We start from the raw sequence: 16,248 nt of genomic DNA on the forward strand, positions 1-16,248 counted from the left end.
AAGATTCTGCAATACGCAATCATATTATTTTGTTAATGAAAATGTGATCGAAATATTTACTATACATTGATTTTTTTTTTTTTTTATATTTACGTAGAATAGGTTTAGTTTATATTTGTGTAACAATTACAATGAAGTTAAAAAACAAAACAAAACAAAACAAAAAAAAACAAATGCAAGCAAATGAAAATTGTTACATGATGTAGCATTGAGTTTTAATTGAAGTACATGCAACCATGTAACAAAGAAGCGGAAATGGAAAGCACAACATCATCAGCTGGGATCTACAACAGGTCCAAACTATACTAATACTATACTGGAGCAAACAGAATCTGGAGCAGCTGTGCATGGAGCCCAATCTACTTCTAACTTCAGCTTGTTCAGTTAAGCATTGAAAATGAAAAATAGGAGCTGATTGGGTGTCATGCACAGCTGCTCCAGATTCTATCTGTTCCAGTCTTAGTAAATTCCCCTCAATGTGTTGTATCATAGAACCAAAATTAGCCTGGCATTCAATGGTGTGTTCAGTGAAAGCATAGGAGACCACTTACATTGGAGCGGTCAGGACTGTGATGAAGGGACACCCTGTGAGGTTTGATGTGACTCCCAGATCACAGCCCAGAAATCTCTCCAATTACCTTTTATACATCACTGCATTAGACTTCATTCACAAAGATAACATTACAGGTTAAGAAACCTTTTTTTTTCTCTTAAGTGATAGTTATTTACAGCTGTGTTCAATGAGATTAAAAATAAAATAAAAAAATACAGCTGCACATCTTAAATAAGGATTATTCTTTTGTATAAGCGCTGCTAATTGAACCTAAGTGGGTTTCTTTGTTTCATTTGCACTTTGTTTACTTTGTACACTGTTGGGTGTATTTTCTATAATGAGGTTTCAGTATATGGATTAAATGTTCAGCAGCATATTTTTGCGACTATATATAAAATATATATATATATTTTTTTACGTACATTACATATATATATGAAAATATAAAAATACAGATGTGAGATGTGAATATATATATATATATATATATATATATATATATATATATATATATATATATATATATATATATATATATATATATATATATAAAATGTATGTGTGTGTGTGCATATATATATATATATATATATATATATGTATGTATACACACACACATACATTTTATACCTTATCTATATATTTATACACATATGTTTATATATATATATATCTATATATATAGATATATATATAGATATATATAGATATATATCTATATTTATAGATATATATCTATATATATCTATATATATCTATATAGATCTACATATATCTATATATATAGATCTATATAGATATATATAGATATATATAGATATAGATATATATAGATATATATATATCTATATATCTATATCTATTTCTATATATAGATATATAGATATAAATATATATATATAGCTATATATATATAGCTATATATATATAGCTATATATATATATATATATATATATAAATATATAGCTATGTATAGATATAGGCTGGTCATATATATAGATATATAAAAATACAATTTCTTACATAATATATATAATAATATATAACGATACATAATGTACGTAAGAAGCATATATATATATATATATGTATATATATATATATATATATATATATATATATATATATATATATATATATATAAAATGACATTTTATGCAAGGCTAAATCATTATGGATTAGCAATCAACATTTTTTCGTTTTTCTGAATCTTTGTAAAGTATAAAACAATTATGTTCATCTGTTTTTCACGTTTGACAATATTTACAACCAATCTATTTCAGCAGGTGTAAACACAACTACAGGTCGAGTAAAACATCGCAAACAACTCTCTTTTGTTTTGATAGTTTTCTAAAATTGTGTTTATTTGATCAGGAAGATTAACCTTAGAATTTTCTTTCTGTGTTGTCTACTGTTTATCTTTTTCTATAGTCGGTAGATAGCCCCAGTGTTTACTATACAAGTGAATTGTGGCTGGTGCAAGGCTATGTGGCTTGGTGTTGATGATGCAGGGAGATAATAGTGGGGGTACCCTGGGAGAAATCTTCCCCACATTCATAGGCACTGACATTTCTCCTGTCTAGTAAACAGCGCAAGGCGTGAAGTGGGCAGGGCAGACTCTGGAAACACTGGCCAATCACAGCTTGGTCGGAGAGCCTAACGAACCAATCGGCTTGGAGGCTGGTCAAAACTCGGCTAGAGATCCTGTGCAAAGGCTGAGTGAACTGTGTGCCCCTCTAGCTATTAAAGCCTGCAAGAGCTGCCATAGGTTATCTAGCAGCCAGCTAACAATTAGGCAGCAGGGCTCCTCTCTCTGTCACTGTCATGTGTCACTGAATAGGATCACTGTCCATCCCTGGAGAAAAGAAACTGAAAGAACCTCATCTACACAGTGCTCGGGATTGTCTATTAAAGGGATTGTTCATTAGTCTGAGCTCACCCAATTTGGATGCTCCTAGGAATTCGGTAAGTCTGAAAACCCATTCTATCTATCTATCTATCTATCTATCTATCTATCTATCTATCTTTACCTACATATATAGGATCTCTATCTATCTATCTATCTATCTATCTATCTATCTATCTATCTATCTATCTTTACCTACATATATAGGATCTCTATCTATCTATCTATCTATCTATCTATCTATCTATCTATCTATCTATCTATATTTTCTTACATATATAGGATCTCTATCTATCTATATTTATTTACATATATAGGATCTCTATCTATCTATCTATCTATCTATCTATCTATCTATCTATATCTATCTATCTATCTATCTATCTATCTATCTATCTATCTATCTATCTATCTATCTATCTATCTATATCTATCTATCTATCTATCTATCTATCTATCTATCTATCTATCTATCTATCTATATTTTCTTACATATATAGGATCTCTATCTATCTATATTTTCTTACATATATAGGATCTCTATCTATCTATATTTACTTACATATATAGGATCTCTATCTATCTATCTATCTATCTATCTATCTATCTATCTATCTATCTATCTATCTATCTTTACCTACATATATAGGATCTCTATCTATCTATCTATCTATCTATCTATCTATCTATCTATCTATATTTTCTTACATATATAGGATCTCTATCTATCTATATTTTCTTACATATATAGGATCTCTATCTATCTATATTTACTTACATATATAGGATCTCTATCTATCTATATTTATTTACATATATAGGATCTCTATCTATCTATCTATCTATCTATCTATCTATCTATCTATCTATCTATCTATCTATCTATCTTTACCTACATATATAGGATCTCTATCTATCTATCTATCTATCTATCTATCTATCTATCTATCTATCTATATTTTCTTACATATATAGGATCTCTATCTATCTATATTTTCTTACATATATAGGATCTCTATCTATCTATATTTACTTACATATATAGGATCTCTATCTATCTATATTTACTTACATATATAGGATCTCTATCTATCTATCTATCTATCTATCTATCTATCTATCTATCTATCTATCTATCATTTTATATTTATATATTTACCTACATATACGATCTATATGAATCTATCTATATATATTTACCTACATATATAGGATCTATATTCATGTATGTATGTATGTAGCTATCTATCCATCTATCTATCTAGAATGTAAATGTGTGTCGCTTGTATGTTACCCCTGAAAACGATGTGAATTTATATAGAATTTCAGAGAGTTGTGATTACAGTTATTTGTACTGTAAATCCGTTTACAGATAGGAAGCAGTGCACAATGAAAGAATGCTAAATGTAGTGTAGCTCTACAGTCAGCAGAGATCTCACATCTTTGTGCCCAGCATTACCTCTTTCTTAGATAAAGAGGGGATTAGCAGAGGAGGGCAGTTATTTGTGTGCAGGTGCCACTTGTCGCTTTTGTTTCCAATCAGCCCCTGTCTGTGCTGTGGGATTGTGGATAATAGCTTCCAGTCTAAAAAGCAGACAGGGATTGCACAAGTCGGGTTCTAGCTACACTTGTCCTTGTCACTTAGACAAGTATCTATCTATCTATCTATCTATCTATCTATCTATCTATCTATCTATCTATCTATCTATATTACCAGCTGGCACAGTTGCTCTGCAGTGGAAGGACATCAATAAATAAGCAGTTGTGTAGGCACTCAGAGGTCTTAAAGCAGGAGAATATGTCCAAACAAAAAATGTTAGCTTTATCTATTGCCATAGAGCAAGCCACTTGTATAGCACAATTTACACGGCGTTTTACATACATTCACATCAATCTCTGCCCTCAATGAGCTTAAGGTCCCTAACTACACTTCCTAGGTTCAATTTAGACAGGGAGCCAATTAACCTATCACCTTCAAACATTGGGAGAACATGCAAACTCCATGCAGATAGTGTCTGGTTAGTGGAATACATAATGTATAGTCTGACTATCTATCTATCTATCTATCTATCTATCTATCTATCTATCTATCTATCTATCTATCTATCTCCTATTACAGTTCTATTTCTGTCTCTCTTTTATATATAATCACAAACACACACACACACACACACACACACACACACATATATATATATATATATATATATATATATATATATATATATGTTCTGATTATCTATCTATCTATCTATCTATCTATCTATCTATCTATCTATCTATCTATCTATCTATCTATCTTTTCTCTCTCTTTTTCCTCTTTTTCTCTTTACTGTACATATGCGTGATTGTATATAATTGAGTCTATCTATCTATCATCTATCTATCTATCTATCTATCTATCTATCTATCTATCTATCTATCTCCATCTACATACAGTATATATTTGGCTGATTTAATTAGGATGTTGTTAATCTTCCCACAAATATCCAATAATGTGCAGATGAAAAAAGAAAGCAAGCCTTTTGCTATTTTTATATATGTGAACTCCCAACTCCCATCATTTATTTGGAAGAATCTGCTTTTCTTTGCAGTCCTCTTTGCCGAGTCCTACAAATAGCAATGAGAATGCAGCATGTGATTGCTGGTGTCCATAGACTAAGCGATGTCCCGTGTATTGTGTGTCCGCAGGGTGGGAGAAGCCGGAGTGGAGAAGTGAGTGGAGAGAACAGACGGAGATGTACGAGGTCCAGGCTGGGGGTGCCCCGTCCTCTTCCCCCCCGTCCTCTTCCCCCTCGTCCTGCTCCTACTCTTCATCCCTGGCCGGGGACTCGGAGATAGACGTGGAGAGCCTGGAGCTGGATGGACAGCCTGAACCTTGCAGGATTGTGGAGCCAGAAGAAGAGGACGAGGATGAGGAGGAGCACCATGGCGATGGCCATAGCAGGAGCGATCAGCAGCAGAAATGTGTAGAGAAAGGTGGAGAGCAAAGGAAGCTGAGCAGGACCCCCAAGTGTGCCAGGTGCAGGAATCATGGGGTGGTGTCCTGTCTGAAGGGCCACAAGCGCTTCTGTCGCTGGAGGGACTGTCAGTGTGCCAACTGCCTGCTGGTGGTGGAGAGACAGAGAGTCATGGCAGCCCAGGTGGCTCTAAGGAGACAGCAAGCCACAGAGGTGAGTGTCATCACTGGCAGACTAACAATTAGAGATCTTAGGATATCTTATGACTGAGCCATCTATATACAGAAGATTGATCAGGATTTATTTATGCTCAACGGGACTGATGAGCACGGTGTTCCCCATAGACATCCATCCTTTTTCCCATTTGATTTAAATGGTTGCTATGGACAACTGCTCTGCTTTTGCTCCAAATCCCATAGATCCCCCTAAGGCTGTACCATGGACCCCTGGACTGATGAGTGATGCTATTTCACTTCCACCTTTTCTTTTATTAATTTCTCCAAAGGGGATGAAATAGAGTCAGATGAAGTTAACCACTTATTTGGCTGCTCAATGACCAGGCCATTTTTTGAGATACAGCACTGCGTCTCTTTAACTAACAATTGCGCGGTCGTGCGACGTTGTACCCAAACAAAATTGACGTTCTTTTTTTTCCCACAAAAGAGCTTTCTTTTGGTGGTATTTGATCACCTTTGTGGTTTTTATTTTTTGCGCTATAAACAAAAAAAGAAAAATATCCCACATTTATTTTCAAAAAAAATTTTTTTTTTCTTTTTTCCTCAGTTTAGGCCGATATGTATTCTTCTACATATTTTTGGTAAAAAAAAATTGCAATAAGCGTATATTCATTGGTTTGCACAAAAATTATAGTGTCTACGAAATAGGGGATAGATTTATGGCATTTTTATTATTATTATTTTTTTTTATTAGTAATGGCAGTGATCTGCGATTTTTATCGGGACTGCTATATTGCGGCGGGCAAAGTGAACACTTTTGACACATTTTTGGGACCATTGACAATTATACAGCGATCTGTGCTATAAAAATGCACTAATTACTGTATAAATGTCACTGGCAGGGAAGGGGTTAACACTAGGGGCGATCAAGGGGTTAACTGTGTTCCCTCACTGTGTTCTAACTGTAGGGGGGATGGGACTGTCTAGGAGGAGAGAGAGATCGGTGTTCATACATAGTATGAACACACGATCTGTCTCCTCTCCCCTGAGAGAACCGGGATCATTGTGTTTACACACACAGATCCCAGGTTCTCGCACTGTCACGAGCGATCGCGGGTACCTGGCGGTCATCGCGCCTACCAGGCACTCGCATCGGCTCCGGTCACATGCTGCGGGCGCACGCGTGCGCTCCCCTAGTGGCCAAAAGGCGAAGCGACGTAAGGTAACGTTGTTTCGCCCAGCCGTGCCATTCTGCCGCAGTAAAGCTGCGGTGGCTGGTCAGCAACCACTTAAACTGATGGGGGTTTATTTACTAAAGGCAAATCTACTTTGCACTACAAGTGGAAGTGCAGTTGCTGTAGATCTGAGGGGGACATGCAAGGAAAATAAAAAACAGCATTTTTGCTTGTACATGATTAGAGCTTCCCCTCATTTCATATCTTCCCCTCAGATCTACAGTGACTGCACTTCCAAGTGCACTTGTAGTGCAAAGTGGATTTGCCTTTAGTAAATCAACCCCATGACATAAAACACACTCTGCTTGAGAATATAAAAGATGTGATAAAGATAATGATACATTGCAGGTTGAAGGTATACTGGTTATCCACATTTGCCTTGCAGAGACAGATTTTACTTTTTTCTTCATCAGAAAATAACTTAAAAAACCTTTAGTGGCAATTAATTGGAGTGGAACCTATAGATGAGAATATATTTGCAGGATTTATTGAAGGAGACACGATTCTATACTTAGTTCATCTAGGTAATGGGCACATTCTATTTCTTTAAATGAAGTGTAAAAAAAAGTGTGTGTTTAGTAAATCTTTAATAGTAAGCTTTCCATTCCGATCTCTTAACATGCTGGAGAGAAGTGATGTCTTTTTAGGTACATAAACACAATTGGGTGTCAGCAGCACCCTGGTGTTGTTTTAGTTGCTGGCTTGGAGAATTAGAAGCACACCAAGCAAAGTGTTACATTATGATGATCACAGCTGTGCTCTGACACATAAATAGGGCACTAGAAGTCAGTACAAGTGTGAGTTGTGTGGGGCATTGTATACACAACTGTCACTAGCCTTTCATGTCTTCCAATACACAGCCTGCCAATAGCACTTAACACATTACTGCCTCTTAAGCAGACCTGAGCTGTGTTGCTTTTAAATCAAACCAAACAATCTCTTCTTGGGAACTGCCTTTATTTCTCATCAGTGGTGAAAAACTCATTTTATTTTTCGCTCAGATTGGCAGATAAACCCATGCCACTTAAAACTTTTCTTCCGTAATATTGCACTTACATACATATTTTACATCACAAGAAATGTTGTTTCAAGGGAGCAGGTAATTTATTAATGTTAGCAATGTTTTAATATCACCCCAGCAAAACTGGTTAGTAAGATAAAAATGAATATTAAAAATTATTAAAACATTTTGGATGTTTTCCTCCAATAAATGAATGTTATCTGCGCCATGGTTATAATGACTTAGCAAAAATAAATGGTGTCTGGGTCATGGTTATAATGACTTAGTAAAAATAAATGGTATCTGGGTCATGGTTATAATGACTTAGTAAAAATAAATGGTGTCTGGGTCATGATTATAATGACTTAGTAAAAATAAATGGTATCTGGGTCATGGTTCTGATGACTTAGTAAATAAATGTTACCTGGGTCATGGGTATAATGACAAAAGAGTATCTATAGGGCTAATAGCAAATTAAAAAACATTAAAAGGGGTTTGCTAGTCCTTTTTCACCTCCCCTAAAAAATTAGATATTCTTCTGCATATAAATGGATGTTTGATTCAAAGGGTGCATGTAAACTTAATTGTGGTACTTTGCACTGATGCAAAAATCAAACAATTTAGTGTATTTCTTCCATGAATATGTAATAATAAAAACTAGTAGTAGTATTAATAATAATAATAATAATAATAATGAGACTAAGAAAAACAACAATTAGAATATTTTTTATTATTATTAAATATAAAAACAATTGTAATAATATTAATATATCTTGCATGTAATTGCACCGTTACTTAGGAAGATCCTTTTATTTTATGGAAGCAAGGTGTATAGAACAGGACTTGGCACGTTGAAACCGCAAACAGAGTAGTGCTAATCCTCCCTAACAGCTCCCACTACAGAATGATAGCTATCAGCATACTGCCAGTCTGTCACTATGTACCAGCACAAGCAATATATCACTGCCATAGCATCAGCTTGTTATCCTGGCATTATATGCCTGTAGTGACTCTAAGCCTACATAGCAGCATCCCAAGCCTGAGCTTCCACTAAGCTACACATCATCAACCCAGCGAGGTACAACAGATGGTTAAGGCACTTTGTGCTATACAAGAAGCTTCCAACACTTTCCTGTTCAGCCAGACCAAAGCAGAAAAGCTAAAGTCACTTATAAGCAAAGAAAAAAAAAAATGTCCTGTGTTTCCAATCTAAACAGTGAAATGGACAGAGGCTATTTTGTGTTGAAACTCATAAATATCCACTTGCGCTTTTTATTGTGTTTGCGGTAGGTTGAAGCACTAGTTGTTTCCTGTTTAGCAGATGACAGGTTTACATTTACAACAGAATCTCTATTTAGCGTCCCTAAATGAGATGATCAAGACAACATGTTTTTGCCAACACACAGGGAACTCGTGTTCTTCTCTGTTTGTTGAGCCTTGCTGTCTGCATATTGTGGAAGTGTGACATTGTATATTTATTATTATGATATTTCCTTCTTGCAGGATAAGAAAGGCCTGACAGGGAAACCAACTGGAACAGAAAGAAAAACTGTGTATCAAAGACATATAAGAACCCCCAGCTTGCTGGCGAAGAGTATACTGGAAGGTAATATTACACCCATCATCCTGTTTTCACGTGTAGTCAAATAAGAAAGTAAAATCAAGCCATAGAAATGTCTTTTTCCATGATTCTTTCTGTGCTGTCTTTTTCTCCCACGCTTTAAGCTCTTAAACGTGGGAATGCACATGTGTTAGCTCAATATTAGGCTTGGGGTGTAATCAGTCTGTACATTGGGTGCTTGTACACTCTGCTACTACGCAAAGGACACCTTTGTTGCATTCACTATGTTTCCTATGGTTCCATCATTAAAACAAATAATAGGCCTAGACAATGGGCCTTATTTACTAATGTGTGAAGTGGCACATACACAGTTAATTATGTGCAAATATAATGTAATATAATGTAAAATAATATAATATAATATAATATAATATAATATAATATAATATAATGATAGATAGAAAGAGAGATAGATAGATAGATAGATAGATAGATAGATAGATAGATAGATAGATAGATAGATAGATAGATAGATTCACACACACAAATATCTACATTCTCAATATATGTATGTATCCATATGTATAATGAGGTAAGCGAATACTGCCATGCTTAGTGAACAGTTTTAAAGGTTGGTCAATAGTTAGGAGTAAAGCAACAGTTCTTGTTAAATCTAAAAATGTTAGAGCAGGAGTAAGTGGAAAGCATTAGTACAACATCTATTTATAATTGTGAGAAATATATTTTGCGAACATATTAAATGTAAATTCTTACACTTTCTAATTGTTATAGTATGTTCATTCATTAAATATAATAGATAGTAATACATACACACTTGGCTGTGATATATTCCACTTTATATTTTATTGCATATTTTTTATTTTGTTTGCAAGATAGGTAAATGAAATAAAAAATAAATATGGATTATAAATATCCCCTTACTTCTCTGGTAAATTTAAAGATGAAAAAGATAGAAGTAATATTTAAACTCTGCATACCATCCATTGTACCACCGCATTTATTAATCTCTACTACCACAGCACATTTTTCATATTTTTGGACATCATGAAGGATCGCAAGAATTTTATATAAATAGTAAATAGAAAGAAAAGATAGATACATGACAAATAAATTGGCAGCTAATATCAATGTTTTAACTCACTCTAAGGACAAACTTCTAAGGTACAGGCATACCCCACTTTTAAGTACACAATGGGGTTTATTTACTAAAGCTGGAAATTGCAAAATCAGGCTAATTTCTGCATAGAAAGCAATGAGCTTCCAGGTTTTATTACCAAAGCTTAATTGAACAAGCTGGGGTTAGAAGCTCATTGGTTTCTATGCAGAAGTGAGCCTGATTTTGCACTTTCCAGCTTTAGTAAATAAACCCCATTGTGTACTTAAAAGTGGGTTATGCCTGTACAATATAAAAAAAAAAAAAAATGTCCACTGTTAAAAGGACATAAAGCATGGTAACATGCTTTCATTTAATAATAAATCCGCTAGAGAAAAAGAGAATTCTGGCTGTGGAATTGTATTTATGCATCTAGGAAACATAACTGAGTGTAGTTCTATGGCTCATGTGAGTGGGCTTTTCCTGAGGTCGATGGCACATCAGGCAAGGTTACTTTTTTGGTAAATCAGACCCAATTATATTTAGATAGCTCACATCAGAGGGCAATTTATTTTTTAAACCACAAAATGTTGTTAAAAATACGTGCATAAACATATAAAACATAGTCTTATACTTTTTCTCTGTCTCCTGTCCTTGTACTCATATTTAACTTAATGAATAGGTCACCTGCAATAGGATACACAAGGACGAAGTAACACATGTTCAAGAAGCCTGTCAATGTCTGGATTAATCAATATAATAATAATGATAATAATAATAATTATTGTAGTCTTGATGCTGCAATGCAATTTTCTCTACTGAGTCCAGGCACTGAAAGTGTCGAGGCCTAACTACACACAGCATCTATGCAGATGATAGTCTGATCTTTGAAAGAGCCTCAGACGCCTAAATTAAATTGCAAAAAACACAGATTTTCCACTAATAGTTACACGGTAATGGTTTTGTGAATTTGAATGTGAAATGATATTTACAGGGTCTGCACTATAACACCATGATATAGCCTCACATGGTCGGGTTCACTTTACTGGCTGGTGAAAAAAACTGACATACTGTAGTTTAGATTGTTATCACAAAGCCTCGTGTCACAATGGTCACATTTAACATCTGTGGGTTTAGACACTGTGGTTTTGCATTGTATTTTACTTGCTAATACCACTGTCAGGCAAGCTTCAATTTCAACACTTGGATTGACAAACAAATATAATAGTATTTTGCATGAAGATGGACATACACAGCACGCATCACAAAGAGTAATATCCTTTAAGTGTCTCCAGCCTGTGTTTGTGAGAAGTATCAATTCAGTGAATTAACCTCTGCATTAAAAGGATCATTTTAATAATGTGTGTTTAGACAGCAGTCTCAGTACACATGTGTCATTGCTGCAGCTCCTTCTCCTCGGCACACACATCCTCCCCTGTGCTGTTCTCCAGCTTACATTTTGCTTTCTTGCTCTTAACTGTCTGTCTTTTTTTTCTTTTCTCCTAGTTCGAGTTTCCTCTCATCTGTAACTTTCTATTCATTGTGATTCGCCTCTAGGAAATATACATGTCATCAATTCTAGGTATAGCCATCTTTTTTGGTCTTACCACATGACAGGTGTCAAAGACAAACTCCATGTGGGTGGTCCTAGTGCTTTTATTATACACAGATTACAGTACTGTGCTACATGAATCCACAGTACAATTATACAAATTATACTAACATTGCACGCCAGTGGCTTGGGAGCCTTGTGTAGAGTCAATTACTTATGATGTTGCTTGCAACCCTCCCAGCAGGTGATCAGTAGCTGTCTGCTGTTTGTTTGCAAAATATATATTTAAGTGAACCAGCAAAAAGTGATGCAAGTTCGCAGCACTACAGAGCTGGCTGGAAACTTTAATGCTCAGAACATGTTTGTACCCAGCGTGGATGTGTTATTATATTGTAACAGACAAACAGACTTGTCTTTGCTCTTTCATAGGTAATAGGTTCTCTTTTATTCAAAAATTATATATATGTATATATAGATTCTCTTTTAAAGTATTAGGCCTCACGGACATTTTTTATTGGAAGGTGGCTAACTTGCAGATAATGGCTGATGTAGAATTATATCATGTAATGATAATGTTTTAATATCTTGCTAAAAATAAATGTTAATAGCCCTTCGCCAAAAATTACTTAAGAGGAAAAATTTACAACAGTAAAAAATATTTAATCATCAGAGAGAACCTACTTTTTTTTCTATGCTGGCTGGAAAGTATTCACTTGGAGCTCTGCTCTGTAAATCATTTGTTTGAAAAGTTATGAAAACTGCTTTCCCTTGGCATAGATATAACCCACCTAATAAACAACTTGTGATTTTAGGTTATCGACCCTTGCCAGCAGATTCCTACATGGGGCCCAATTCCCCCCTGCCAGCCCCTGTGAGTGACAGAATGAGGAAGAGACGAGCCTTTGCTGATAAGGAGTTGGAGAATATTATGCTGGAGAGGGAGTACAAGGAAAGAGAGATGCTAGAAGCCACTCAGGCTGCCAACATCTTCTTGCCCAGCCGTATGGTACATGCTGCAGAGTACAACTCCTACAAAGCTGCCTATGGGAACTCACAGGTTGATGTCCCTAACAAAGAGTTCTGCAACTTTGTGCCCACTTGCCTTGACCTCACCATGCAGTATTCGGGGGCAGGGAATGTGGAGCTTATTTCTTCTAATGTCAGTGTGGCAACTACCTATAGACAATACCCCATCCCCTCCAGGTTCGTGGTGTGGCCAAAAGCTGGAGGCCCTATCACTGATGCTCTTCTCTACCAACAGTACCTGTTAAATGCCACAGCCATGCAGGCACTGAAATCTGGCTCAAACTGGGACTCCAAAAACAATCTCATGATTGATTGCCAACCTACAGAACATGATATGGTACCTCCTAAATTAGAGACCCAAATGCTCCATCAACCGAACCTGCCCCAAGGTGTTGGAGAAAGATCTGCATTTTCTCCTCCTAAAAGGAACTTCTCACAGTTACCCAGTAAAGACAGTTTGTCTCCCCAGGACAGTCTTATGAATAAGATCAGTAAGGAAACGGCAAAGCAGCCTCTGTCTTTAAAGTATAGCCCTTTCCACTCATTATTTCAACAGGCACATCTTGAGAAGTCATTGTCAGAGCTTAAAACACAGAGTGTCAAAGACCCCTATGAAGAGCCTGCGAAGAAATTCAGAGAATGCACGTCCAAGGAAAACCAGAAGTACAAATTAACTGTTGATAGTTACAACAAGGAGTTTATCTTGGGCAAAGAACCAGGAACAAAACTTTCTGTCAGTGAGCCCTTACCGTTTTCTGTGGAATCAATCCTGAAGATGCCTTCAAACACAATACAAAGAGCCAGCCAGTAGACATTCTGCCAAAAATAGTCTGTAGCTACTGGTTTAGCTACTCGGGTCCATAAAATTTTTGATACAATGTACAGAATACACATTTGCATGTTTCTTTTTTTGTACAAAAAAACAATATTTAAATGTAAAAAACGTGATCTGCAAATGTGAATTGTAAAGTAATTGAATATTAAACAAATATATAAATATATATAAGTAATAAAACACAATGACAAAGATATTTATGTTCATGGTTATATGATATGTGTCTATACATGGAAAAAAATGTTTCTGATTCAGAAGTAAATGTTGCACCATTGCACTATTATAGGTGATAGAAAGTAGTTATGGCATACTAGAGTATCATGTGTGTTTGTTTTATTAGGAGGTTGCCATTTTTATGCATTTTCTTTCTAGAAAAAGTAGTACATTTTATTGTAAAAAAAAAAAAATACTAATATGGGTGAAAGGTGTAAAATTCAGATTATTGTCAGCCACATAGATGATTTGAATAATGCCCTAGGGATATAGGATTAATTAAGCCCTTACAGGGGCAGGAATAATCATTCAGTGGGATTTATTTACTAAATCTAGAATAGTGTAGAATATGTCTCTTGGATCAATGAATAAAGTGAAGATGTGTTCACTTCAATCACCCCATCAAGGACAAGCGGGAGTCAATTTATTTTTCTTTTTTTAGATTTTCCTGCACAAATTTCAGTGAACATAACTTTGAGGTATTCATTCAGCTAAGTGAACATTCAGTTTGTTAAGTTTCTAAATTTTTTCAAGTCAACCCCAGTGTGAACATGTGCACAAAGTTCAGGTTATATCGCAATAATGAGTTGATTTGTATTAGTATATTTTTCTTCTTTAAATTGACATTGCGAATTTCTACCTGCAATATCTAACAGTTGGTCAAAATGACAGCTTGTGAAGGGTTTAAGGGTATATGAGTTTATGTCAACATCTTGTTGTTTATATATAATTGTCAGTTATTAGCCTTATGTTGCTTTCCAGTATTTGGGCAGTTTTCTCCAATTGGGTACAGCTGTTTATGGTAAGTAATTAGGTTTTAGAATTTTAATTAATCAACATCACTCATTGTTATATTTAAAAAGGATAAAATGTAGAATTAAAAGTAAAATAGGATGTCTTATTGTACAGTATACACTAAATAATATACTAAATAATACCTTGACTGGTCAACCATCTACCTTGCATTGCATGATGGTGTGGCTGGGAGAGTCCAATATACAGTCCAAATGATTTCACAGTGGCCCAACAAATGGGTGTTCATTCCAAATAGCCAGTTATTGGTAAATATATTTTATGAATATATTTCATCTGAAGTTACACACTAACACTACTTTCTGCATGAACATTCCAGATAAGTGATTAACATGCCGTTCCCTAGAGTGGATAGTTTTAAACTTTAAACAATTCAACAAACACATATCACATTGAGGTTATTTTTTTCTAAAAAGCTGAGAAACTTCACTTAATAAATTGTAGCTTTTTTCACTTTGTAGTGAGATTTACTACAGCTGAAGCAGATCTTGAAACGCTGTGCATAGTAACCAATCAGCTTCCAGCTTCATGTTTGTTCAGTTTAGCTTTGGAAATGAAAGCTAGAAGCTGACTGGATGCCATGCACAGCTGCTGCAGATTCTGGTTGCTTCAGTCTTAGTAAATTTTCCTCAATGTGCAGATGAAATAAACAAGGGCTTGCTTTTCAAGTGCTTAGATAAAAGCCTTTTGTGGCTTGCAGACAAAATATTTATTACTGGAAAATGAGATTGCCCAAATGCTTTTATAAGAGATGTATACAATTATTTTCCCTTTGTCCTTGTTTAAATTGCATATCAATCATGAAAGATTGGCCTGATATAGTCTACTGTAAAGTAAGGTAAAGTGAACATGTGTTCACATCAACTTTTTCTTCCTGAGCAGGGGGAGCGTAGAAAAATAGAACTTGATTGGATATTTGACACTTTACCTCACATCTGATTTTAAGGCCTACCGTGTAACTCTTTGCGTTATTTATAATACAATCAATCATGAGAAACACATGTAAGCAATTGTTGCTGATCTCTTTCTCTCCACTCCATGACCTGGAACCAATATACAGATAAGACGCTCCAACTTTATTTGGATTTCAATTGTGACAAACTTGTTCTAGGTCTGCAACTTAAATGTATTAAACCGAGACAAAGCCAGGCAATGTCATTTTCAGAAGAAGGCAGTCTTTAACATACTCTTGAATTTTTTATGAATACAAAGTGGTTTATTTATAGAACCTTAAAAGTCTAGGTCTCATGACCTCCACAATCATTGCAACATATCCCCTAATATATATTTCACCAAGTGATCA

General features: G+C 35.0%; 1 protein-coding gene across 1 annotated transcript; it reads left to right on the forward strand.

Annotated features, from left to right (window-relative positions):
* The first annotated feature begins 1,947 nt into the window (after positions 1-1,947).
* On the forward strand, positions 1,948-15,942 carry DMRT2 (doublesex and mab-3 related transcription factor 2). Its single transcript, XM_073634895.1, has 4 exons — positions 1,948-2,519; positions 5,152-5,633; positions 9,335-9,437; positions 12,871-15,942. Exons 2-4 carry the CDS (start codon positions 5,199-5,201, stop codon positions 13,893-13,895), a joined length of 1,563 nt encoding a protein of 520 aa, XP_073490996.1. The 5' UTR covers positions 1,948-2,519; positions 5,152-5,198; the 3' UTR covers positions 13,896-15,942.
* Positions 15,943-16,248: the final 306 nt, after the last annotated feature.

This window comes from Aquarana catesbeiana, linkage group LG01 (assembly GCF_042186555.1).
Source record: "Aquarana catesbeiana isolate 2022-GZ linkage group LG01, ASM4218655v1, whole genome shotgun sequence".
In the NCBI taxonomy this organism is placed as follows: Eukaryota; Metazoa; Chordata; class Amphibia; order Anura; family Ranidae; genus Aquarana; species Aquarana catesbeiana.

Excerpts from the sequence above, each read along its gene's own strand:
- DMRT2 (XM_073634895.1), top strand. The coding sequence starts at position 5,199 with ATGTACGAGGTCCAGGCTGGGGGTGCCCCGTCCTCTTCCCCCCCGTCC. Across the intron at positions 5,634-9,334 it reads GGAGACAGCAAGCCACAGAG|GATAAGAAAGGCCTGACAGG; the intron begins GTGAGTGTCATC and ends TCCTTCTTGCAG. Across the intron at positions 9,438-12,870 it reads GGCGAAGAGTATACTGGAAG|GTTATCGACCCTTGCCAGCA; the intron begins GTAATATTACAC and ends TTGTGATTTTAG.